We start from the raw sequence: 24,269 nt of genomic DNA on the forward strand, positions 1-24,269 counted from the left end.
TAAGGTAACTCTGTTTAACAGTTGAGGAACTGACAAATTGTTTTCACAGGTGGCTGCACCATTTTACATTCCCTCCAGCAGCGTATAAGGTCTGCCACCTTTCTGCTTTCACTTTCTTCAGGCTTTCTATTGCTGTGGTCTGGGCTGGAAGCAACCCTAGGCATTCCATGAGCCCTTTTGTCTTGATGAATGGGAAATTCTCCAATTTTATCTCTTCAACTACATTCACTCTACAAGCATATGTGTACCAGGCCTTATATTGGATGTTAGTGACAGGAAGCCAAATAAGGCTTCTAGTCCTTTCTTCTCAAGGACTCCACAATCCAGTAGTTGGAACTTCTAACTAGGACATGCAGGGAGAGGGAAAAGCCAGTGAAGAAAGTACAGTTGACCTTTGAACAACATGGGTTTGAACTGCACCAGTCCACTTACATGTGGATTTTTTTTTCAATAAATACAGTACGACAGGATCTGTGATTGGTTGGATCTGTGGATGTGGAACCATGGATGCGGAGGAGGGAGGGCCAGCTATGGGACTTGAGCATCCACAGATTTTAGTGTCTGCGGTGGTCCTGGAAACAATCCCCCAGGTTTACTGAGGGACGACTGTAACTGCTTAGATATTTGTGAATTTCCACAGCACAGATCCTAACTTTAGAATCTAGGCAAAGGTTGAGTTGATTTTTGGAGATTTTTGGGGGTTTCTTTTCCTTGGCTCATCCTTTAACTACAGTCATCCTCCTGTATTTGCAGGGTATTGGTTCCAGGACCCAGAGGATACCAAAATTCACAGATGCTCAAGTCCCTCATGTAAAATGGCGTAGTACAGTCGGCCTTCCATATCCTGGGTTCTGCATCTGTGCATTCACCCAACCAACCAAATTCAATCTGCAGTTGGTTGAATCTGCGGATGCCGAACCTGCATATACTGAGAGAGGACTGTTTTACTGTTCCTTGGGTTTTGTCACTAGGTTACTGCTCGTTTCCTTGCATATTTTCCCTGGGTAAGCTCATTCACATCCATGGCTTCATCTGTCATTTATATGTTAATGTCTTCCAAATTTGCTCAGATCTTTCTCCTAGGCTTCAGGTTTGCCTGTCCTTCATGTGTCAGTTATATGTTGTTGTCCCAGATTTGCTCAGACCTTTCTCCTGGGCTGTTAGGTTTGTATCATGATGGATCTCTGTTTGGGTAATCCATAGACATATCAAGCTCATTGTGTCTGAAACATAGTTCCTCATTTCCCCTCTCCCTGTTAAGCTGTTCCTACTTTTCAGTTCAGTTTCATTTGTTGGTGCTGTCATACAAGCCGTAAACTTTCGCCTTCTCCTTAACCCTCCACATCCACTCAGTCACCAAGTTCTACCAATTTTATCTCCTAAATATTTTTTAAAACTGTTTCTTAAGTTCATAGGCCTATCTTTCAATGCCTTACTTTGGATTTCATCATCTCTTCCCTGAGCTATAGTCACAGCTTCATAACTAATCTTGTGTCTTGTCCATCAGATTAATTTTCTGTGCAACTGCCAGAGCAGTCTCTCTGAAATGCTAACCTGAACAGCAGCTTTGAACTCCTGGTAGTTTTAGTTGCTAACTACATGTTCTGCTATATGTTATTTTAGTGCCTTTTCTCTTTGAAAAAAGCTGGATGAATGAATCATCTTTGAAGATTCATTTTGGACCAGGGAATAATAGCAATAACAATAATAGTAAACATTTGTATAGTGCTTACCATGGGCCTGGTGCTTTTATACACACATAACATATATGATTTCTTTCAGTCCTCACAATAATCCTATGAGATAGGCACCAAAATTGTTCCCATTTATTTATAGATGAGGAAGCGGAGGCACAGAAATTGTTACTTTCCCTAGGTCCCATGGTGAGTGAGTGGCTGAGTCCAGATTTGAACCTAGGCAGTCTGATGCTCTTAGTTTCTCCTGTGTCCCTTTTCCCAACCTTCCTGATTCCCTCCACTTCCCCCACTCCAAAGGTTAGTTATCTTCTCCCTGCTACTGCAGTAACCTATGCATGGCCTGATGTTAATCTGCAGTTCATAGGACAGATCGGGAGCACATTTTATTTTAAACATTATTGAACAAGGAGCCAGCATTATAGACTATTTAATTGCCTGCTCCCTCTTGCCCCTATCTTTTTTTTTTTTTTTTTAAACATCTTTATTGGAGCATAATTGCTTTACAATGGTATGTTAGTTTCAGCTTCACAACAAAATGAATCAGTTATATATATACATATGTTCCCATATCTCTTCCCGCTTGCGTCACTCTCCCTCCCACCCTCCCTATCCCACCCCTCCAGGCGGTCACACAGCACCGAGCTGATCTCCCTGTGCTATGCGGCTGCTTCCCACTAGCTATCTACCTTACATTTGGTAGTGTATACATGTCCATGCCTCTTTATTGCTTTGTCACCGTTTACCCTTCCCCCTCCCCATAGCCTCAAGTCCATTCTCTAGTAAGTCTGTGTCTTTATTCCTGTTTCACCCCTAGGTTTTTCATGACATTATTTTTTTCTTAAATTCCATATATATGTGTTAGCATACGGTATTTGTCTCTCTCCTTCTGACTTACTTCACTCTGTATGACAGACTCTAGGTCTATCCACCTCATTACAAATAGCTCAATTTCGTCTCTTTTTATGGCTGAGTAATACTCCATTGTATATATGTGCCACATCTTCTTTATCCATTCATCCGATGATGGACACTTAGGTTGTTTCCATCTCTGGGCTATTGTAAATAGAGCTGCAATGAACATTTTGGTACATGACTCTTTTTGAATTATGGTTTTCTCAGGGTATATGCCCAGTAGTGGGATTGCTGGGTCATATGGTAGTTCTATTTGTAGCTTTTTAAGGAACCTCCATACTGTTCTCCACAGTGGCTGTATCAATTTACATTCCCACCAACAGTGTAAGAGGGTTCCCTTTTCTCCACACCCTCTCCAGCATTTATTGTTTCTAGATTTTTTGATGATGGCCATTCTGACTGGTGTGAGATGATATCTCATTGTAGTTTTGATTTGCATTTCTCTAATGATTAGTGATGTTGAGCATTCTTTCATGTGTTTGTTGGCACTCTGTATATCTTCTTTGGAGAAATGTCTATTTAGGTCTTCTGCCCATTTTTGGATTGGGTTGTTTGTTCTTTTGTTATTAAGCTGCATGAGCTGCTTATAAATTTTGGAGATTAATCCTTTGTCAGTTGCTTCATTTGCAAATATTTTCTCCCATTCTGAGGGTTGTCTTTTCGTCTTGTTTATGGTTTCCTTTGCTGCGCAAAAGCTTTTAAGTTTCATTAGGTCCCATTTGTTTACTTTTGTTTTTATTTCCATTTCTCTAGGAGGTGGGTCAAAAAGGACCTTGCTGTGATTTATGTCATAGAGTGTTCTGCCTATGTTTTCCTCTAAGAGTTTGATAGTTTCTGGCCTTACATTTAGGTCTTTAATCCATTTTGAGCTTATATTTGTGTATGGTGTTAGGGAGTGATCTAATGTCATACTTTTACATGTACCTGTCCAGTTTTCCCAGCACCACTTATTGAAGAGGCTGTCCTTTCTCCACTGTACATTCCTGCCTCCTTTATCAAAGATAAGGTGACCATATGTGCATGGGTTTCTCTGGGCTTTCTATCCTGTTCCATTGATCTTTCTGTTTTTGTGCCAGGACCATACTGTCTTGATTACTGTAGCTTTGTAGTATAGTCTGAAGTCAGGGAGCCTGATTCCTCCAGCTCTGTTTTTCTTTCTCAAGATTGCTTTGGCTATTCAGGGTCTTTTGTGTTTCCATACAAATTGTGAGATTTTTTGTTCTAGTTCTGTGAAAAATGCCAGTGGTAGTTTCATAGGGATTGCATTGAATCTGTAGATTGCTTTGGGTAGTAGAGTCATTTTCACAATGTTGATTCTTCCAATCCAAGAACATGGTATATCTCTCCATCTATTTGTATCATTTTTAATTTCTTTCATCAGTGTCTTATAATTTTCTGCATACAGGTCTTTTGTCTCCTTAGGTAGGTTTATTCCTAGGTATTTTATTCTTTTTGTTGCAATGGTAAATGGGAGTGTTTTCTTGATTTCACTTTCAGATTTTTCATCCTTAGTGTATAGGAATGCCAGAGATTTCTGTGCATTAATTTTGTATCCTGCTACTTTACCAAATTCATTGATTAGCTCTACTAGTTTTCTGGTAGCATCTTTAGGGTTCTGTATGTATAGTATCATGTCATCTGCGAACAGTGACAGCTTTACTTCTTCTTTTCCGATTTGGATTCCTTTTATTTCCTTTTCTTCTCTGATTGCTGTGGCTAAAACTTCCAAAACTATGTTGAATAAGAGTGGTGAGAGTGGGCAACCTTGTCTTGTTCCTGATCTTAGTGGAAATGCTTTCAGTTTTTCACCATTGAGGACGATGTTGGCTGTGGGTTTGTCATATATGGCCTTTATTATGTTGAGGAAAATTCCCTCTATGCCTACTTTCTGCAGGGTTTTTATCATAAATGGGTGTTGAATTTTGTCAAAAGCTTTCTCTGCATCTATTGAGATGATCATATGGTTTTTCTCCTTCAATTTGTTAATATGGTGTATCACGTTGATTGATTTGCGTATATTGAAGAATCCTTGCATTCCTGGAATAAACCCCACTTGATCATGGTGTATGATCCGTTTAATGTGCTGTTGGATTCTGTTTGCTAGTATTTTGTTGAGGATCTTTGCATCTATGTTCATCAGTGATATTGGCCTGTAGTTTTCTTTCTTTGTGACATCCTTGTCTGGTTTTGGTATCAGGGTGATGGTGGCCTCGTAGAATGAGTTGGGGAGTGTTCCTCCCTCTGCTATATTTTGGAAGAGTCTGAGAAGGATAGGTGATAGCTCTTCTCTAAATGTTTGATAGAATTCGCCTGTGAAGCCATCTGGTCCTGGGCTTTTGTTTGTTGGAAGATTTTTAATCACAGTTTCAATTTCAGTGCTTGTGATTGGTCTGTTCATATTTTCTATTTCTTCCTGATTCAGTCTTGGCAGGTTGTGCCTTTCTAAGAATTTGTCCATTTCTTCCAGGTTGTCCATTTTATTGGCATAGAGTTGCTTGTAGTAATCTCTCATGATCTTTTGTATTTCTGCAGTGTCAGTCGTTACTTCTCCTTTTTCATTTCTAATTCTATTGATTTGAGTCTTCTCCCTTTTTTTCTTGATGAGTCTGGCTAATGGTTTATCAATTTTGTTTATCCTTTAAAAGAACCAGCTTTTAGTTTTATTGATCTTTGCTATCGTTTCCTTCATTTCTTTTTCATTTATTTCTGATCTGATTTTTATGATTTCTTTCCTCCTGCTAACTTTGGGGTTTTTTTGTTCTTCTTTCTCTAATTGCTTTAGGTGCAAGGTTAGGTTGTTTATTCGAGATGTTTCCTGTTTCTTAAGGTAAGATTGTATTGCTATAAACTTCCCTCTTAGAACTGCTTTTGCTGCATCCCATAGATTTTGAGTCGTCGTGTCTCCATTGTCATTTGTTTCTAGGTATTTTTTGATTTCCCCTTTGATTTCTTCAGTGATCACTTCGTTATTAAGTAGTGTATTGTTTAGCCTCCATGTGTTTGTATTTTTTACAGATCTTCTCCTGTGATTGATATCGAGTCTCATAGCGTTGTGGTCGGAAAAGATACTTGATACAATTTCAATTTTCTTAAATTTACCAAGGCTTGATTTGTGACCCAAGATATGATCTATCCTGGAGAATGTTCCATGAGCACTTGAGAAAAATGTGTATTCTGTTGTTTTTGGATGGAATGTCCTATAAATATCAATTAACTCCATCTCATTTAATGTATCATTTAAAGCTTGTGTTTCCTTATTTATTTTCATTTTGGATGATCTGTCCATTGGTGAAAGTGGGGTGTTAAAGTCCCCTACTATGAATGTGTTACTGTCGATTTCCCCTTTTATGGTTGTCAGTATTTGCCTTATGTATTGAGGTGCACCTATGTTGGGTGCATAAATATTTACAATTGTTATATCTTCCTCTTGGATCGATCCCTTGATCATTATATAGTGTCCTTCTTTGTCTCTTCTAATAGTCTTTGTTTTAAAGTCTATTTTGTCTGATATGAGAATTGCTACTCCAGCTTTCTTTTGGTTTCCATTTGCATGAAATACCTTTTTCCATCCCCTTACTTTCAGTCTGTATGTGTCTCTAGGTCTGAAGTGGGTCTCTTGTAGACAGCAAATATATGGGTCTTGTTTTTGTATCCATTCAGCCAATCTGTGTCTTTTGGTGGGAGCATTTAGTCCATTTACATTTAAGGTAATTATCGATATGTGTGTTCCCATTCCCATTTTCTTAATTGTTTTGGGTTTGTTATTGTAGGTCTTTTCCTTCTTTTGTGTTTCTTGCCTAGAGAAGTTCCTTTAGCAGTTGTTGTAGAGCTGGTTTGGTGGTGCTGAACTCTCTCAGCTTTTGCTTGTCTCTAAAGGTTTTAATTTCTCCATCAAATCTGAATGAGATCCTTGCTGGGTAGAGTAATCTTGGTTGCGGGTTTTTCTCCTTCAACACTTTCAATATGTCCTGCCACTCCCTTCTGGCTTGCAGAGTTTCTGCTGAAAGATCAGCTGTTAACCTTATGGGGATTCCCTTGTGTGTTATTTGTTGTTTTTCCCTTGCTGCTTTTAATATGTTTTCTTTGTATTTAATTTTTGACAGTTTGATTAATATGTGTCTTGGCGTATTTCTCCTTGGATTTATCCTGTATGGGACTCTCTGTGCTTCCTGGACTTGATTAACTATTTCCTTTCCCATATTAGGGAAGTTTTCAACTATAATCTCTTCAAATATTTTCTCAGTCCCTTTCTTTTTCTCTTCTTCTTCTGGAACCCCTATAATTCGAATGTTGGTACGTTTAATGTTGTCCCAGAGGTCTCTGAGACTGTCCTCAGTTCTTTTCATTCTTGTTTCTTTATTCTGCTCTGCAGTAGTTATTTCCACTATTTTATCTTCCAGGTCACTTATCCGTTCTTCTGCCTCAGTTATTCTGCTATTGATCCCATCTAGAGTACTTTTAATTTCATTTATTGTGTTGTTCATCGTTGCTTGTTTCATCTTTAGTTCTTCTAGGTCCTTGTTAACTGATTCTTGCATTTTGTCCATTCTATTGTCCATTCTATCTCCAAGATTTCGGATCAACCTTACTATCATTATTCTGAATTCTTTTTCAGGTAGACTGCCTATTTCCTCTTCATTTGTTAGGTCTGATGGGTTTTTATCTTGCTCCTTCATCTGCTGTGTGTTTTTCTGTCTCTTCGTTTTGCTTATCTTACTGTGTTTGGGGTCTCCTTTTTTGCAGGCTGAAGGTTCGTAGTTCCTGTTGTTTTTTGTGTCTGTCCCCAGTGGCTAAGGTTGGTTCAGTGGGTTGTGTAGGCTTCCTGGTGGAGGGTACTAGTGCCTGTGTTCTGGTGGATGAGGCTAGATCTTGTCTTTCTGGTGGGCAGGTCCACGTCTGGTGGTGTGTTTTGGGGTGTCTGTAGACTTATTATGATTTTGGGCCGCCTCTCTGCTAATGGGTGGGGTTGTGTTCCTGTCTTGCTAGTTGTTTGGCATAGGATGTCCAGCACTGTAGCTTGCTGGTGGTTGAGTGAAGCTGGGTGCTGGCGTTGAGATGGAGATCTCTCGGAAATTTTTGCTGTTTGATATTATGTGCAGCTGGGAGGTCTCTTGTGGATCAGTGTCCTGAAGTTGGCTCTCCCACCTCAGAGGCACAGCAGTGACTCCTGGCTGCAGCACCAAGAGCCTTTCATCCACAGGGCTCCTTAATTTGGGATGATTGGTTGTCTATTCAGGTATTCCACAGATGCAGGGTATATCAAGTTGATTGTGGAGCTTTAATCCGCTGCTTCTGAGGCTGCTGGGAGAGATTTCCCTTTCTCTTCTTTGTTCTCACAGCTCCCAGGGGCTCAGCTTTGGATTTAGCCCCGCCTGTGCGTGTAGGTCGCCGGAGGGCGTCTGTTCTTTGCTCAGACAGGACGGGGTTAAAGGAGCCGCTGATTCGGAGGCTCTGGCTCACTCAGGCCCGGGGGTAGGGAGGGGCACGGAGTGTGGGGCGGGCCTGCGGCGGCAGAGGCCGGCGAGACGTTGCAGCCTGAGGCGCGCCTGTGCGTTCTCCCGGGGGAGTTGTCCCTGGATCCCGGGACCCTGGCAGTGGCGGGCTGCACAAGCTCCCCGGAAGGGCGTGTGGCTAGTGACCTGTGTTCGCACACAGGCCTCCCGGTGGCGGCAGCAGCGGCCCTAGCGTCTCATGTCTGTCTCTGGGCTCCGCACTTTTAGCCGCGGCTCGCGCCCGTCCCTGGAGCTCTCTCAAGCAGCGTTCTTAATCCCCTCTCCTCGTGCACCAGGAAACAAAGAGGGACGTAAAAGTCTCTTGCCTCTTCGGCAGTTCCAGACTTCTCCCCGGACTCTCTCCCGGCCAGCCGCGGTGCACTAACGCCCTGCAGGCTGTGTTCACGCCGCCAACCTCAGTCCTCTCCCGGCGCTCCGACAAAAGCCGGAGCCTCAGCTCCCAGTCCCGCCCGCCCCGGCGGGCGAGCAGACAAGCCTCTCGGGCTGGTGAGTGCCGGTCGGCCCGATCCTCTGCTCTGGAATCTGTCCGCTTTGCCCTCCGCACCCCTGTTGCTGTGCTCTCCTCCGCGGCTCCCAAGCTCCCCCACTCCGCCTCCCGAAGCCTCCACCCGCGAAGGGGCTTCCTAGTGTGTGGACACTTTTCCTCCTTCGCAGCTCTCTCCCGCTGGTGCAGGACCCGTCCCTATCCTTTTGTCTCTGTTTAGTTTTTTCTTTTGCCCTACCCAGGTACGTGGGGGGTTTCTTGCCTTTTGGGAGGTCTGAGGTCTTCTGCCAGCGTTCAGTAGATGCTCTGTAGGAGTTGTTCCACGCGTAGATGTATTTCTGGTGTATTTGTGGGGAGGAACGTGATCTCCGCGTCTTACTCTTCCGCCATCTTCCCGGAAGTCCCCCTCTCTTGCCCCTATCTTAAGGTGACTAAGTTGGAAGTGATCACTTCCATTACCTTGATCTTAGTCACCTCTGTGTAGCCTTGTCTGAGTATCCAGTTTCCTTTAGATAGCTTTCCTTTGTGTTTCCATAGTACTTTGTTATATAGAATCCTCCAGCATTGCTCTCATCCTTTATTGTGGCCATTTTTGTACTTTTCTTCTTGCTTGACTGTAAGCCTTTTGGGGATAGGGACTATGACTTGTTACTTTATACTCCTAATTTCCAGCATGTAGTAGGTATTCACACTTGTTGAATTTCTTGAATGAACAGGTAAGTCCGACCCATATCTAGACTAGTGAGAGAAGAAGATTCAACGTGTGATGAAATGGACTTAACCTGGAAATTCGAGGCAGCATATAATAGCTGTTCCAAGCAGGGGTTGTGGAGCCAGGCTGCCTAGGTTTTATCTTGGCTCTACCTCTCACTAGTTATGGGGCCTTGGGCAAGTCTGTGCCTCAGTTTACTGATTTGTAAAACATAAATAGTAATAGAGTCCACCTCTAACAGTTTTGTAAGTGATGTAAGTGTAAATAAATAAGCAGCCTTCTGGAATCAGAGAATTAATTATTCTACTTAAAGTGTATTTTGTGAAACACTCCCCCCCTAACTGTATAACATTACAGGCAGAATGAAGCCAGTCCTGCTGCTCTATCCTCATGTTTGATCCATCTGGTAATAGTTTTTTTTAAAAAGGTAATCTAGAAGATATAAAAAATACTTGGCAAAGTTAGTGCAGTTTTGTTAATAATAATAACAGTTACCATTTAGTGAGGTTATGAAAGTGCCATTCAAATGAAAGTAGAAAGCACCTTTCACAGTCACAGAAAAATAGTTTGGGGGTTATCTGTTTAGAATAAAATATCTGTTGAGATTATTTTATGCTGCCCTTCCTTCATTAGGAGTTGAATAAATGAGTTTGATAGTTGACAGCTTATTTTCTCTCCAAAAAAATGTAGCTAGAGCAGGAAGAGTCAAGAATATTGCATCTTGGATTTGAATAGTGCTTTTTTACTTTTTGTAAGTATCCCTATGAGGTGGATAAGTAGCACATAGATTATGAATATTTCACTGCTGAGGGAACAGAGGCAGAGGCACCTAACTCACTTGAAATCATCCCGTAGCTAGTCCCTAGGCAGGCTACAGGCAGTAACCTGGAATTCCAGATATGTTTACTAACTTCAATGCTTGTAGTTCTAGGAACCAGTTTTCGTACATAATAGCATTTTTTAGACAATAGTGCTCACTCAAATCAGTCAGTGTCGTTTACCTTTGAGAGGGTTTGCTGCCAAAATCTTGATGCAATTAAAATCTTTGTCAAAAAAGGAATTCCTCATACCTCTGTTCTTAGAGTGTGAACCACGGCACCATGATATAAGTAAAACATGCAGTGGAATTCTTCTGGCCTTTAAGGGAAAACAGTATGAAGCAAAAACACGCAAACCTTTTTACTTGAACCCTGGGTGAACACGTGATTACATCGTCCTCCTCCACCTCCTCCACCTCGCATGTGATTGGAATAGAATTTGAGAGCTGAAAAGGCCCTTCTTATAGTTCATCCTCCCCATTTAACAGATGCAAAAAATGGACTGATGTGTAAAACAGGTTTAAAGAGTTGTAAAGAGGTAACTTGTCCAATGCCATGTAATTAGGTCCCTGGTAATTAGGGAATTGGAAGTCAGGTTTCCTGAGTGGTGCTTGCAATAAACTGTGTTGCTTCCCTCAATTGATGATGTGGTTAACCTGAGAGCCAGGTAAGTGGAAGCATAACTATTGAATCCTTCTACTTGGTTAAGCAAACTTCAAATATTGAGGAGACAGTAAAAGGAAAATAAATCTTAGACTGTAGCAGGAGAGCTATCTACTGCACCAGCACCATGGATAAGGGCCCTTTTTTGTTTTTGAAAATCATGGCGCCACCCTTTGGGAACAGGAAAGATTTGTTTTGTCTATTTATTGCACACTGAGCCCTTGCTGGATGCCAGCCACTTTCTACTAGAAACTGGCAGTACAGTGATGATTAAGACAGTGTGCTTAAGGAGTTGAGAGTTTAGAAGAGAAAACCAACATACAGACAGTCATTATTATTTTTTTTAAATGTGATTAGTTTCTTTGTTTATTCATTCATTCATTTATTCATTCCTTAACAAAGCAGCCAGAGAGATACTTTTATTTTTTATTATTTAAAAAAATATTTATTTATTTATTTGGTTGTGCTGGGTCTTAGTTGCAGCAGGTGGGCCCCTTAGTTGTGGCTTGAGGGCTCCTTACTTGTGGCATGCAAACTTAGTTGTGGCATGCATGTGGGATCTAGTACCCCGATCAGGGATTGAACCCAGGCCCCTTGCATTGGGAGCTCGGAGTCTTAACCACTGCGCCACCGGGGAAGTCCCCAGAGAGATACTTTTTAAAATGTGAGTTAGATCATATTGCTGCTCACAGTCTTCCGGTGATTCTCCTTTCTACTTGTAATTAAAGCAGAGTGCTTAGAATTGCCTGTAAGGCTCTACTCACTTTTCCCCACTCTTCAGACCTCATCCTCTACTACTTGCTTCTTTGCTGGGCTCCTTGATACTTAGTGCCAGGCATACTCCCCCTGCTTGGCAACACGCTTCCCTCAGAAATCCATATGGCTTGTTCTTTCATCTTCAAGGGTTAACTCTCAAATGTCACCTTCTCAGTGAAGCATCCCTTGACTATTTTATTTACAATTGCAGCTGTGGCTCCACTTACCTAGCATGCCTTAGCTCTCTTTTCTGTGCTACTTTTCTCCATAGCATTTCTAACTTATTGTATAATTTAATTCTCTATTTTGTTTGTCTCCTTCATTAGAATGTGAACTCCATGAGGGCAGGACTTTCTGTCTGCTTTGTTTTCTGCTGTACTCTGCATCTAGCATAGTGCCTGGCACACAGGAGGAATTCAACAAGTATTTGTTGAATGAATAAATTCAGCAAACACTTAGCACCTATTACTAACAGGCAATGTGCTGGATTAATTATTTGGTAGAAGTAGTGATGAAGTGCAGTACAGTGGGACCACATGGGAGCAGCTAACCTGGTCTGTGGGATTCATCAGGGAGGTTTCCCGAGAGAATTGACCATTGAGCTGGATTTAGAAGAATGAGTAGGAGGAGGCCAGGTGACAGTCTTCAGATCAAGTTATAAGTTTGGAGGAATGTAACTGGTCTTTATTGTAGCAATTTGAGCTGTGGTTCTCCATAGGGTAGGATAAAATTTCAGAAAACAGGTGCTAGGAGTTGAACTTTGTTTAGCACCTTCGAAGATTTGAGCATAGATTTTAGTAGCAAAGTTGTATATGTATGTATTAATCTTGGTATTAATGAAACCATTCGGGGGTTGGAAATTGCCACAGATTTAGTGGCTTCAAACAACGCATCACTGCAAGGTTTCTCAACCTCCGCATTATTGCTATTGACATTTTGGGGGGTATAAGTCTTTGTTGTGGGTGCTGTCCTGTGCATTGTATGATGTTTAGCAGCATCCTTGGCATTAAAAAATTTGAAATTGGCAATTCCTTAAACACGATATTCATACAACTAACTATTAAAGGTAGAAATAAAGTGCTTTTAAAACAGTTTGCGGGGGCTTCCCTGATGGCGCAGTCGTTGAGAGTCTGCCTGCCGATGCAGGGGACATGGGTTCGTGCCCCAGTCCGTCAAGATCCCACATGCCACGGAGTGGCTAGGCCCGTGAGCCGTGGCCGCTGAGCCTGCGCGTCCGGAGCTTGTGCTCCGCAACGGGAGAGGCCACAACAGTGAGAGGCCCGCGTACCGCAAAAAAAACAAAACAAAACAAAGAAAAACAGTTTGCGGGGCTTCCCTGGTGGCACAGTGGTTAAGAATCCACCCGCCAAGGCAGGGGACACGGGTTCAAGCCCTGGTCCGGGAAGATCCCACATGTCACGGAGCAACTAAGCCCAAGCGCCACAACTACTGAAGCCCGTGCGCCTAGAGCCCATGCTCCACAACAAGAGAAGCCACTGCAGTGAGAAGCCCACGCAGCACAATGAAGAGTAGCCCCCGCTCACCGCAACTAGAGAAAGCCCGCGCACAGCAACAAAGACCCAACACAGCCAAAAATAAATAAATAAATAAATTTATCTATTTTAAAAAATAAACAGTTTGGACCCTGGGAATTGGAGAAGGGTTCACAGAGGAAGAAATATTTGAGTTGGACTTAGAAGGTTTGTATTGGAGGATAAAGGTACATCTCACACAAAGGAAGTCTCATTACCAAAGGCTAGATTGTGTTCAGAATACTCCTGGGAGTTGCCTTCTGGGGAGAAGGGGCAGATGAATGAAACTGGGTTGTAAAGAGTCCTAAATATATGTGAAGGTGAAGGGGCTTAGGCTGTTTTCCTGCACTATTTTCGTTTCTGTTGTTGTCTAACAAATTACCACAAACTTAGTGGCTTAAAACAACACAAATTTATTATCTCTCAGTGGGTCAGGAGTCATGGCTTCAGCTAGGTTTTCTTTTTTTTTTCTTTTTCTTTTTTTTTTTCTCTTTCTTTTTTCTTTGGCTGTGCCACGCAGCTTGTGGGATTTTAGTTCCCTGACAAGGGATTGAAGCCAGGCTCCCAGCAGTGGAAGCGTGGAGTCCTAACCTCTGGACAGCCAGTGAATTCCCTCAGCTGGGTTTTCTGCTAAGGGTCTCAAAGGGATGAAATTAAGGTGTCAGTGGACTCCAGCCTAAGGTCCCCATTTCCTTGTTACCTGTTGGCTGCGACCACTCTCATCTCCTAGAGGCTGCTCTCAGATTCTTGCCTTATAATTCCATAACATGGCTGTTTGCTTTTTCAATACCGGCAGGAAAATCTCTGGCTTAAAATCTCTCCCCCGGGTTGCTTAGGATGAAGTCTTATGTAACAAATCATCAAGGGAATGACTCTTCCATCACTTTTGCTATGCTCTTGGCTAGAAGCAAGTCAGGTTCTACCCACACTCGAGGGAATAACACAGAGGCATGGATATCAAGAGAAGAATTTCTGGAGCCATATTAAAATGTTGACTGCCATATGTACTTTTAGCTCCATGAAGGCAGTAGCCAGGTCTTTTCAAATTTTTTTGCTCAGCATTGTGTCTCTGGTGCCTGGCACATAGTAAGTGCTTTATAAATATTTGTCGAATGAAATCAATGAATGGTAGCGGTTGAGTGTTACTTATGGTTTCAGTTCTTACACTGGTAATTTCACATGGAGAAGCAGTCTAGTTTCTTTGGCATTATTCATTTCTTTAGGTAAAACTATAAACATTTTTACCTGGAATCTTAAAGTAAAACCTAAAATTATTTGTTTATCATAACAAGTGTCGATCAAATCTGTTATCTCAGAGAGACAACACCCATTGGAAAAATAATTTAGGGCTACATTGCACCAAACTGGCAGATTTCTTGTAACAGCCAGAAATGATGGCAGCTTTGGAGTTGTGGAGGTGGTGAGTAGTTAGGTTGTCTGAAGTTTCACAGCTATTGCTAATAACAATAATTTCAAATAATAAACAAGTATTTCAAAACGCTGGAAATACTGATTGTTTTGTAATAACTGCTTTATAATATTGATTTTAGTCTAAGTTGTGCTTAGAACTTTATATATAGTTTGGTGTTATTATTAATTATGGTGGTTCTCCATACTTGTCATAGGAAACATTTTGAGCAATATTTAGATCTTGAGTTATCCGTTGAGAAAGGACCATTTTACCTGCAGAAAATCAGGTATTTCTGACACCAAAGTCTGTGTTTTTCCAGTGGACCTTGCTGTTCAAAATGGGGTTGTGAGAATCTCAGTATGTGCCAGTTGGTCCTGGAAGCCACAAAGTAAGCAAGGCACATCTTCCTGGACTATCAGTTTTAGTGACTATATTCAAAGGTAAAATATTTTTTTCTATTAAAACAAATACAGGTTCAGTATGTTATAGGATAGAATGCAAAATATGAATGAATTCTAAAAATAAATTTCTTACAGCATGTTGCTTTACGTGGCTCCCCCTAGGTTCTCTCTTACCTTGATTTATGGTTACTCTCCTCTGCCCTTCAGGTGTGTCCGTGGACAAGTTTGAGAGGCACTGTACTCTACCAGTCTCCCTTTAACTGGATCTTGGCAGATGGTAAGATTCAGAGACATTTCAGGTGGAGGTTAGTGGTACAAGGAAAGAAAAATCAAGGGCCAGGGTCCCTTTCCCTCTGTCCACAGGAGATATTTGAGGAGACCTGGTCTCCTGGTAGATTGGTGAGGGTCTGGCTGGTCCCAGATGGCCTCAGTCACTCACGGTGGGGGGTGGCATCACAGTAGCTGGAATGATCGATGGCTGAGCCTCTCTGCATTTGGTCTTTTATCCCAAGCTTCTTCCCATGATTCAAATATGGTCCAAAGAAGGCTGTAGCAGAAGCTGCAAAGTCTCTTGAGACCGAGATTCAGCAGTCCCACATTACTTCAACTACATTCTGTTGGTCACAGCAAATTACAAGTGAGCCCAGTGATGGGAGGAGCTGCAAAGACTCAAAAATCTACCAAGTGACCTTGGGCAAGTTACTTAACGCCTCTAAGCCTTAATTTTTTTAATAATCTATAAAATGGTAATAGTAATACCTACTTTCTGGGGTGGTAGTAAGGATGAAATATGTTGTTACATGAAAAGTACAGCTGATAGTAAGAAGCTCAGTAATTGTCATCTGTTACTGTTCTCCTTGTGTTTTTGCCTAATGAAAGCCTGCCCATCCTTAAATGCCACCTTCTTCCTTCCTACAGCCTTCTGTAACTTTTTTGTCTCTTGGAAAATACATTGTCTTAGTGTCTTATTTGATGGGTAGTATATTGCCTTATATTACTGTTATGTATGTACACGACATAGCTCATCTGCTGAAGCCTGTAAGCCTCTGGAGGATGCAGGCCAGTGTTCATGTACCTTTTTGTAGGAGTCCCTGTGCCTAGTTCTCAATGATGTTTAGTGAATGAATTCCATATTATTCGAAAGAAGATACAAGCATTTGTTTTCTGTTGTTGTAATTTGGTCTAGTAAGTACTTTTAGTCAAAGTAAAGAAATAAAAATGTGAAGGGAAAAATTAAGTTCTCCAGATATAAGGTCTCACTATTTACTGTTTAATTAAATTAGGCATATTCACATGGAGAAGATTTTAATTCCCTGAGGGGAAAAAATGGCTCAATTTTACTCTTCTAAAAAATAAATGAATATTTAATTTAGAGTTAAATTGGAGAGAGTTAGAAAAAGAGATTTAAAATCAATAAAGTGCATTTTATTTTAATGGTCATTTCACTTGTTTTCTAACTCCAGGGGTTATGAATTCTGAACTTTAATTAGATCAAAGAACTTTGAAATCTTAGTAAAAAACAGGGTCTGTTGGTTTTTATAAATGTACATAATAAAAAGGCTTTGTTTTTCTAACTTGTGATCATTTCTTGTTGTGCAAAATAAATGTGAGTGCTTCTATAACATTCTTAAGGAATCTTGTGTAGGAATCAGGTTCAACTTGCCTAATGCTAATAGCATGAAGTCGGGGTACAGTGTGGAAAGGTAAAAAAAAAAAAAAAATCTTGCATCTGCTGTTACATGTTGTTAACTCCCTCAGCAGACTTTAAATCATTTCAAGTACAATGATAGTGTGGGAGGTAAATTAACTAACCATTAACAATCTTATAAATACACAATTAACATGCCAACATTTATATGACACATTGATGGGGCAGCAGTAATTTTTGATTGGGAGTTTGCAGACCTTTGAGAAGCCCCAGGCTGTTGCTTATTCAGACAGGTTTTCACAGATTGCAGGTGAGGGCAGCTTGAAGTCTGTCTGGCAGAGGGAAGTGAGTGTGTAGTGTTTTGAAAGTCCAGGAAAAACCACTGGCTGGACTTGAGCATTTGAAGTCACGTTACTATCTCAGGTCCTTAGGGAGTGAAGAAGTATAAGGAGGGCGCATTTGCTTCTGGTGGGGTTATTTAAAGAGACAATATTTTAGGTATGGACTTTGTAGCTGAAGTTGCATGAATTTCTAGGGATTTTCAGAAAGATACTTAGACCTAACTGGGGATTTAAAGTAAACCCTTCTCTGTGGTTTCAGGTCAACAGGTAGATGATCTCTGGAGTTCATTTCATGTGTAAAATTTTATGATTTTTAGTTTTGAACAATTATTAAGTGTGCTGCTTCTTTCTTGCTGTTGTACAAATCACTGTTGCATTAGTGGAGGGAAGGCTAAGGGTCTAGTCTACTGCATAACACGTTTACTGTCTTACATCTTTCACAAGGACCCACAAATTTCTCTCAGGCCCTGGAACTCAACAACAGGATTTAAAAAAATCATGTTTATTATAGCTGTTGTAGTTTTTGTTCCTCTTTGTTTTGAGAGGCTATAGAGTGGTTAAGATCCCAAGCTCTTGGGTTTATTGGTTCTATTTACTTGGTTCTATTTACTTATTAGCGCTCTGGGTTTGGGCAGGTTTCTTACTTTGCCTCAGTTTTTTCATCTATAAAATGGGGGTAAAAATAGTTACCATCTTATGGGGTTATTTTGAGAATTATATGAATTAATCCATGTAAAAAGGGAACAACAAGTCTAGCTTTTATAATAAGTTAAGGTTAGTTATTATCATTGCTTTTTGCTTCTGGGATTCTCCATTCTACCTGCAGAAAATGTACATGGCATGCACTGGCTTATGGATTCATATTAAGTTACTTCTCCTTTGCCCATCTACTTTTTTACTGTCTTGTACCTTATGCTTTTGTTTTTGTTTTTTTTAATAATACATTGCAAATAAAGTTTGGAGGGTGTATGTGTATAAAGTTATTATTAAGAATATACTTATATTAAGACTTGATACCCATTTAAGCCTACTAAAAATTTACTCCCCTGTTAGGACGTGCTTCAAGTTACCACAGGTAGGTTACATGATCATTAGTGAACACAAATCAAATGGTTATGTGAAGTGGTAATAGCATCCAAGTTGCACCTGGAACCACACTTAGCATACAGTAGGAACTTAATAAATATTTGTTGAATGAATGAATGAATGAAGTATGAAAGGAGACCATCCGGTACATTAAAAATGGCCATGTCATTTTGGGACATCTCTTACTATCCTCCCACTCACTCTCTGTGGTTGTCCCTTTTGCTTCCTTTTTTTTTTTTCTGGCTGTGTTGGGTCTTTGTTGCTGCGCTGCGCGCGAGCTTTCTCTAGTTGCAGCGAGCGGGGGCTTCTCATTGCGGTGGCTTCTTCTGTTGTGGAGCATAGGCTCTAGGCGTGCGGGCTTCAGTAGTTGTGGCGCATGGGCTTAGTTGCTCTGTGGCATGTGGGATCTTCCTGCACCAGGGCTCGAACCTGTGTCCCCTGCATTGGCAGGCAGATTCTCAGCCACTGGACTACCAGGGAAATCCCTGCTTCCATTTTTAGTAAAACAAATCTTTATGCTTTGAGGAACCTGGAGTTAGAAAGTGGGAAAATCTGAAAAGTAGGACATCTACTAACAATCTAATTATTGTTTATCTGATAGCTTAATGGTATATATTAAAAAGCACTGACTATCTCGGAGAGTCAAGAATTGGTGACGTTCAGGGAAGGCATTCAAGGCCATTTGTAAAAGTGAAGAGCAGCATCCCTAAACCATGTCTGTGAAACTCAGTTATACATTGATATGTTTTAGTGTTTCTAGAGGAAAAAATGTCTAGGGATCAAATAAGCTTGGAATTTGGAATATATTACGTTACTAGATTACCCCCTCTTGGAGATTCACAATATATAATACATTAGTAGTTTAAAAACTTTGAGAAGTGCTGTAATTAAACAGCAAGAAAAAAGCCTATTTAAATTTGTTTAATCTGGCATTTAACAGACATTAAAAAATTGTGGTAAAGTATGTACAACGTAAAATTTACCATTTTAACCTTTTTTTTTTTTTTTTTTTTTTTTTTTGCGGTACGCGGGCCTCTCACTGTTGTGGCCTCTCCCGTTGCGGAGCACAGGCTCCTGACGCGCAGGCTCAGCGGCCATGGCTCACGGGCTTAGCCGCTCCGCGGCATGTGGGATCTTCCCGGACCGGGGCATGAACGTGCGTCCCCTGCATCGGCAGGCGGACTCTCAACCACTGCGGCACCAGGGAAGCCCCCTAACCATTTTTAAGTATACAATTCAGTGGTATTAAGCACATTCACATTGATGTGCCATTAATACCATTCATCTCTAGAACTTTTCCATCTTCCCAAACTGACACATACCTATTAAACACTTACTTCCCAATTCTCCCCTCCCCCCAGCCCCTGGCAAAGACTATTCTACTTTCTGTCTCTATGAATCTGACTACTCTAGGTACCTCATATAAGTGGAGTCATGAAGCATTTGTCCTTTTCTGACTAGCTTATTTCATTTAGCGTAATGTCCTTACGGTTCATCCATGTTGTAGCATGTCTTAGAATTTTCTTACTTTTTAAGGCTCAGTAACTTTCCATTGTTACGTGTTTACCACATTTTGTTTATCCATTCTTTACCAAGTATTTTTAATTACTGTGTAGTATTCCATTGTATGTATGTGTCCTGGCATATGCAATGTTGATGGATATTTAGGTTACTTTCAGATCTTCAGTATTACAATCCTGAGACAAATATTTTTGCAGTTATTTCCTTCGAGCAGATCCTAGAAGTGGGGTTGTCCAAAGGGTATTCATGTTTTACACTTTGATATATACTACCAAATTACCCTCTAAAAAGTCCCAATTTTCATTCCCTCTTATAGTGCACAAGAGTGCCCATTTCTCTGAACCCCTGCCAGCATTTGGTTTTAAAGATCTTTGACCTTTGCACAACTGATCAGAGAAAATAACTTGCTTTTTTGTCTGTGTTTGGAATATCTTTGTTTTAGAAATCATATCTACCTTCAAATGATAATTTGCTGCTGTCCAAGTGATTTAAAATGTATTCTTTTGGTTGTGAAAAGTAGTTTTGGCATAAGTTGATAGTGACAATTTTGAAGGGTGACAATTTTGAAGGGCACATTGTAGAGAAGCTCTTGTGCCTTTATTAATTTTTTTAAAAAGCAATTCTTTCTTTATAATCACACTTACACACGACATGCTCATATATGACTTATCTCTGAAACAAAATTGTGTAGTCCTTGGAAGTCAGACAGCAACATTTATTGAATTCCAGCTGTGTGTAAGATTCTTTGTTGCCAGAAAGGATATGGTATTATGGCCCCTGTCCTTGTGGAACTTCCAGTCTGAATCCTCAAGTACATCATAGGAGGTGGAAAACATGTTTCCCAGGGCAGCCCTGTGGGAGCCCTGTCAGAACTGGAAGTGAATAAATATTTGTTGAGTGATTCCTACAGATTCCTCACTGTATGAAGTCATAGTGTACTAATAGAGAAGGTATCTGCTCATGTTAGGGCGTTTTGGGGGCTTCTGTTCTGTTAGGATAGTTAGGGAGTTGGTATGTGCCTTCAGAAGTGTTTGCCCATAACTTTTCTTCATAAGAGGTGATGGAACAGGTTCATTTTCCTGAAAAAGATTCTGTTGAAGGTACCCCAGTGTAGTTTTGCCGCTTTGTCCTTTGACTTTTTGGTGCCAGAACACCCATTAAATATGTGGCTTCTCACTGAAAGCCCTTGTTTTTGCAGGGGAGAACTAATCAATATGAAGTTGAAAACACCTGCCCCTATGCTGGTGCCTAGTTGCCTCACTTTCATCGGGAAGATACTTGTCGTGATTGCTACAAAGATGTTTGTAGATCTGTTGATCTGTGATTCCATGGTTCTGTTACAAAACAAATACTGTCATAACTAAATCTATGGTTGTATACATCTTTGTGGTTATATAAGAACTTATTTTTACAAGTGAAACTTAAATGCTTCCCTTTATTTCTGTAATTTTTTTCTGATTAATACACTTAAAGTGGTGGGCTGACATTATTGTTTCTGCGACTAAATGTCTCAGATATTTGACACTTAGAAGAATCCCATGATATTAGGAAATATACTAAGTCTATATTAGGGTATAAACTTTTTGACTCAGGCATACCTTACTCACCTTTGCATTTCCTGTTAGCTTCAGTGTAAAGTAAGTACTTAGTGAATATTTAAGGGAAAAAATGAAAATTAATGTAATTCACTTGATCAGAGATGCTCCTTAGTCAAACTTACTCTTAATCTCAGTATCTTTAAGATCCACCAGGTGAGGTTAATAGGATATGTTGCCAGACAAAAAATTTAAAAACTTCAGTTAGCTATAATGATTTTTAAACTAGATTTCCCCCTATGTTCCATTTCTAGAAGAAACAAATGACAAGAAAATCTGGTGTTCTAGGTCTTTCTAAAAATAAATATCTTCTAGGACTGTTCCTAGGAACATATTCAGTCTACCGTTCACATTCCTTGCACTTCATAATGCTTTTAGAGGAGCAGGGAGGTGACCCAGATGACCTGCAGAGTCCTGTGTTACAAAGGAAGCATGCACTTATTTTACCTGCTGTGAACTTAACGATAGAAGGATAAATTGTTGATATATTTTAGGATTATTTTAAACAAGAATTGAAAACTGAAGTTGGTAATGATATTTTTACCATCAGCATCATCATTATTACTAATAACAGCTAATTTTAAATTATGTACCAGCTGTTCTTTTGAGCATTTTACCTACCTAATATTCTATATATCCTTTCTTCCCTGCAATCCCCATTTCACAAATGAAGAAAGAAAACAGGCTCACTGAGGTTAAAGTTATTTTGACCAAGATCACATAGCTAGCAAGTGATAGGGCCAGGATTTGAACCCAGTTCTGCCTATAGGCCCTTAGGTTCCTAACTACTGTTCTGTAATATTTTCTTTGTTGAGTATTCCCATTTAACTGAGGAGGTACCATTTTGTTCCCAGAATAAACATTGTTACAGTTTTAACAGGATTCAGGAAGCAGTTCTTATAATTAGGTTTCTAAAATAAGAAATTAATCTGGTAGCTGACAAGTTTGATTAATAAGTTTTATTTTAAAAGCACAATACTATCTTAAATCAGAAGGAAGAAAAATGTATTTATTGAACAAAATTACTTTGGTGGTCCGTTTTTGTAAAATTCCTGGTAACTCAGGAAGCATTGTCTGTGCCCTTTTAGACATTTCACAACCATATGGCAGGAGGGGGAAATGTAAACTGAAATACAGTTTCATGCTTTAGCACATCGTTTGAGGAAAATACAGCTTGTTCCCCCATGACCTTATAAAGTAATGAGAAGACTGCATGGGAATGAAGGGAGAAAGAAAGGAAAATTTATTGTTTTAACAGTGGTTATATACTTTGAATGGCCTAAGGAGTTACTGTTACTTGTTTTGTAAAAGAGTAAGCCATCTTCTCTGATACCATGGAGATCTCATTGACTAGAGTGGTAGCCCCTAGAGCTTATAAGGATTTCCTTTCAGCTTGGACTTAATCCTTTTAAGCTCCTAGCTACAGGGACAAATGTTGATTTTCAAGGTAGCATTTTACCACATTGAATTTGTTTGAAAAATGATTCAGTCATTTTCTGCCTTATTCTTAAATGTTGCTGTGTACATCGTGTTTCTAGGTAGGTGAGCCCGTGAAACAATATGAAGAGAAGAAAATAGCCTTTTAAGGAAACTGGCCCACAGAAAGGATGGCCTTCTTGGACAATCCAACTATCATTCTAGCTCATATTCGACAGTCACATGTGACCAGTGATGACACAGGAATGTGTGAGATGGTTCTCATTGATCATGATGTTGACCTAGAGAAGATTCATCCTCCTTCAATGCCTGGAGACAGTGGGTCAGAAATTCAGGGAAGCAATGGTGAGACTCAGGGCTATGTATATGCCCAGTCAGTCGATATTACCTCAAGTTGGGACTTTGGTATTAGAAGACGCTCAAATACAGGTAAACATTGCCTTTTAGTCATGTCTTCTGAGCTTTAAATCAGTAAACAATCTTATAGAATAATGCATAATGTTGGCATGGGTTTAATGGGGAAAGTTACTGTGCATTAACAGGAATGTGCATGTATTACACTAACAGTGAGTCTAAGCAATCTCTCCATCTCTGCGACTGTGAATGGAGAGAGTCTCTGGAGTGATGCTGTTAGAAGGAGGTAGACAGAAGAGGGATAGGGAAGCAGACAGAGGAAGAATAGGTGAAAAAGTTGGCTATGAGAGGAGCGTTCTGTTTCTAAAAAGTGACGGTGTAGAGAGGGAAGTGGACTGTTTCGTGTATCTTCACAGAGCAACATTATTCCCAGTAGACAGACTACCTGGAGGCAGATTTCAGGTTGACATGATAAAGAAACTTTAATACAGAGAGCTGACCAGCCAAGGGTGCTGCTGCCCGAGACAGTTCTTGCCCTGGAGGAATTGTAGCGGGGTATGGGGTTCGGAGGGAGGCTACTGAATATTTGTTAGGCCTGCTTTTAGTAGGAATTCCTACACTGGGTGTGAGATTAGAAAAGGTGCCCTGTTTTTGATACATTACCATTATTTAGTTGATCTCTACCCTTTGATAATTGTGGCTTGAAAATGCTCAACTTTAGCATATATCTATTTAGTCGTTAGCTTTGAAACACTTATCATTCCCCTTTTCCAGCTTAAGTTTTTTGGGAGCATTTCAAGGGCAATGTGATAAACCAAGTCCTTTACTTAGATAAATTATTTAGACTTTATAATCTAGTTCAAATATGACAGGGTATTCTACAAAATAATTTTTTTTTTTAGATAATCAAAAAAAATAATCTCCTAATCAGTAGCAATAACCTGCTAACTCCCAGGAAAAGTAACGGCAGGATATATAGTAGAACATTGAAAATATTTATATGTTTATTTTCACAGTCCAAATGTAAAATGTATGTAAAGGAGTACTGCAGGTAGAGCAGGATACAATTCACAGTGCAAAGCATGTTAAGGTTTTGGTTCAGAATTCAGCATTCTGTGACATCTACAAAGAATAATTTGCTCTTGTGATGAAAATAATTAATAGCATTTCCCAGTATCTAAAGGAACTTTTATCAAAATAGGATTTGAGTGAAGGTTTGAATATAATTTAGAACCATTGATTCTAGGTTCTCTAGTTGAAACTGACTTCCTTGCAAGTTATTGAGATGATATCTTTTATGACAGGTTGAATGGATTTCAGTAGGAGAATGCTGCTAAATTGAGAGCTTTATGATTATATTACTTTGCTGTACCCTTCACATTTATTAA

At 40.1% G+C, this 24,269-nt stretch overlaps 1 protein-coding gene across 2 annotated transcripts in view; it reads left to right on the forward strand.

Annotated features, from left to right (window-relative positions):
* MAPKAP1 (MAPK associated protein 1) overlaps positions 1-24,269 on the forward strand; it is a 236,967-nt gene that overhangs the window by 10,930 nt on the left and 201,768 nt on the right. For both annotated transcript variants that reach the window (XM_067743307.1, XM_067743308.1), the window contains exons 2-3: positions 15,107-15,176; positions 22,629-22,956. In XM_067743307.1, the coding sequence (XP_067599408.1) occupies positions 22,698-22,956 (259 nt within the window). In that variant the 5' untranslated portion in view covers positions 15,107-15,176; positions 22,629-22,697. The remainder of the gene's footprint in view (positions 1-15,106; positions 15,177-22,628; positions 22,957-24,269) is intronic.

The sequence above is a fragment of the Pseudorca crassidens genome, chromosome 7 (assembly GCF_039906515.1).
Source record: "Pseudorca crassidens isolate mPseCra1 chromosome 7, mPseCra1.hap1, whole genome shotgun sequence".
In the NCBI taxonomy this organism is placed as follows: Eukaryota; Metazoa; Chordata; class Mammalia; order Artiodactyla; family Delphinidae; genus Pseudorca; species Pseudorca crassidens.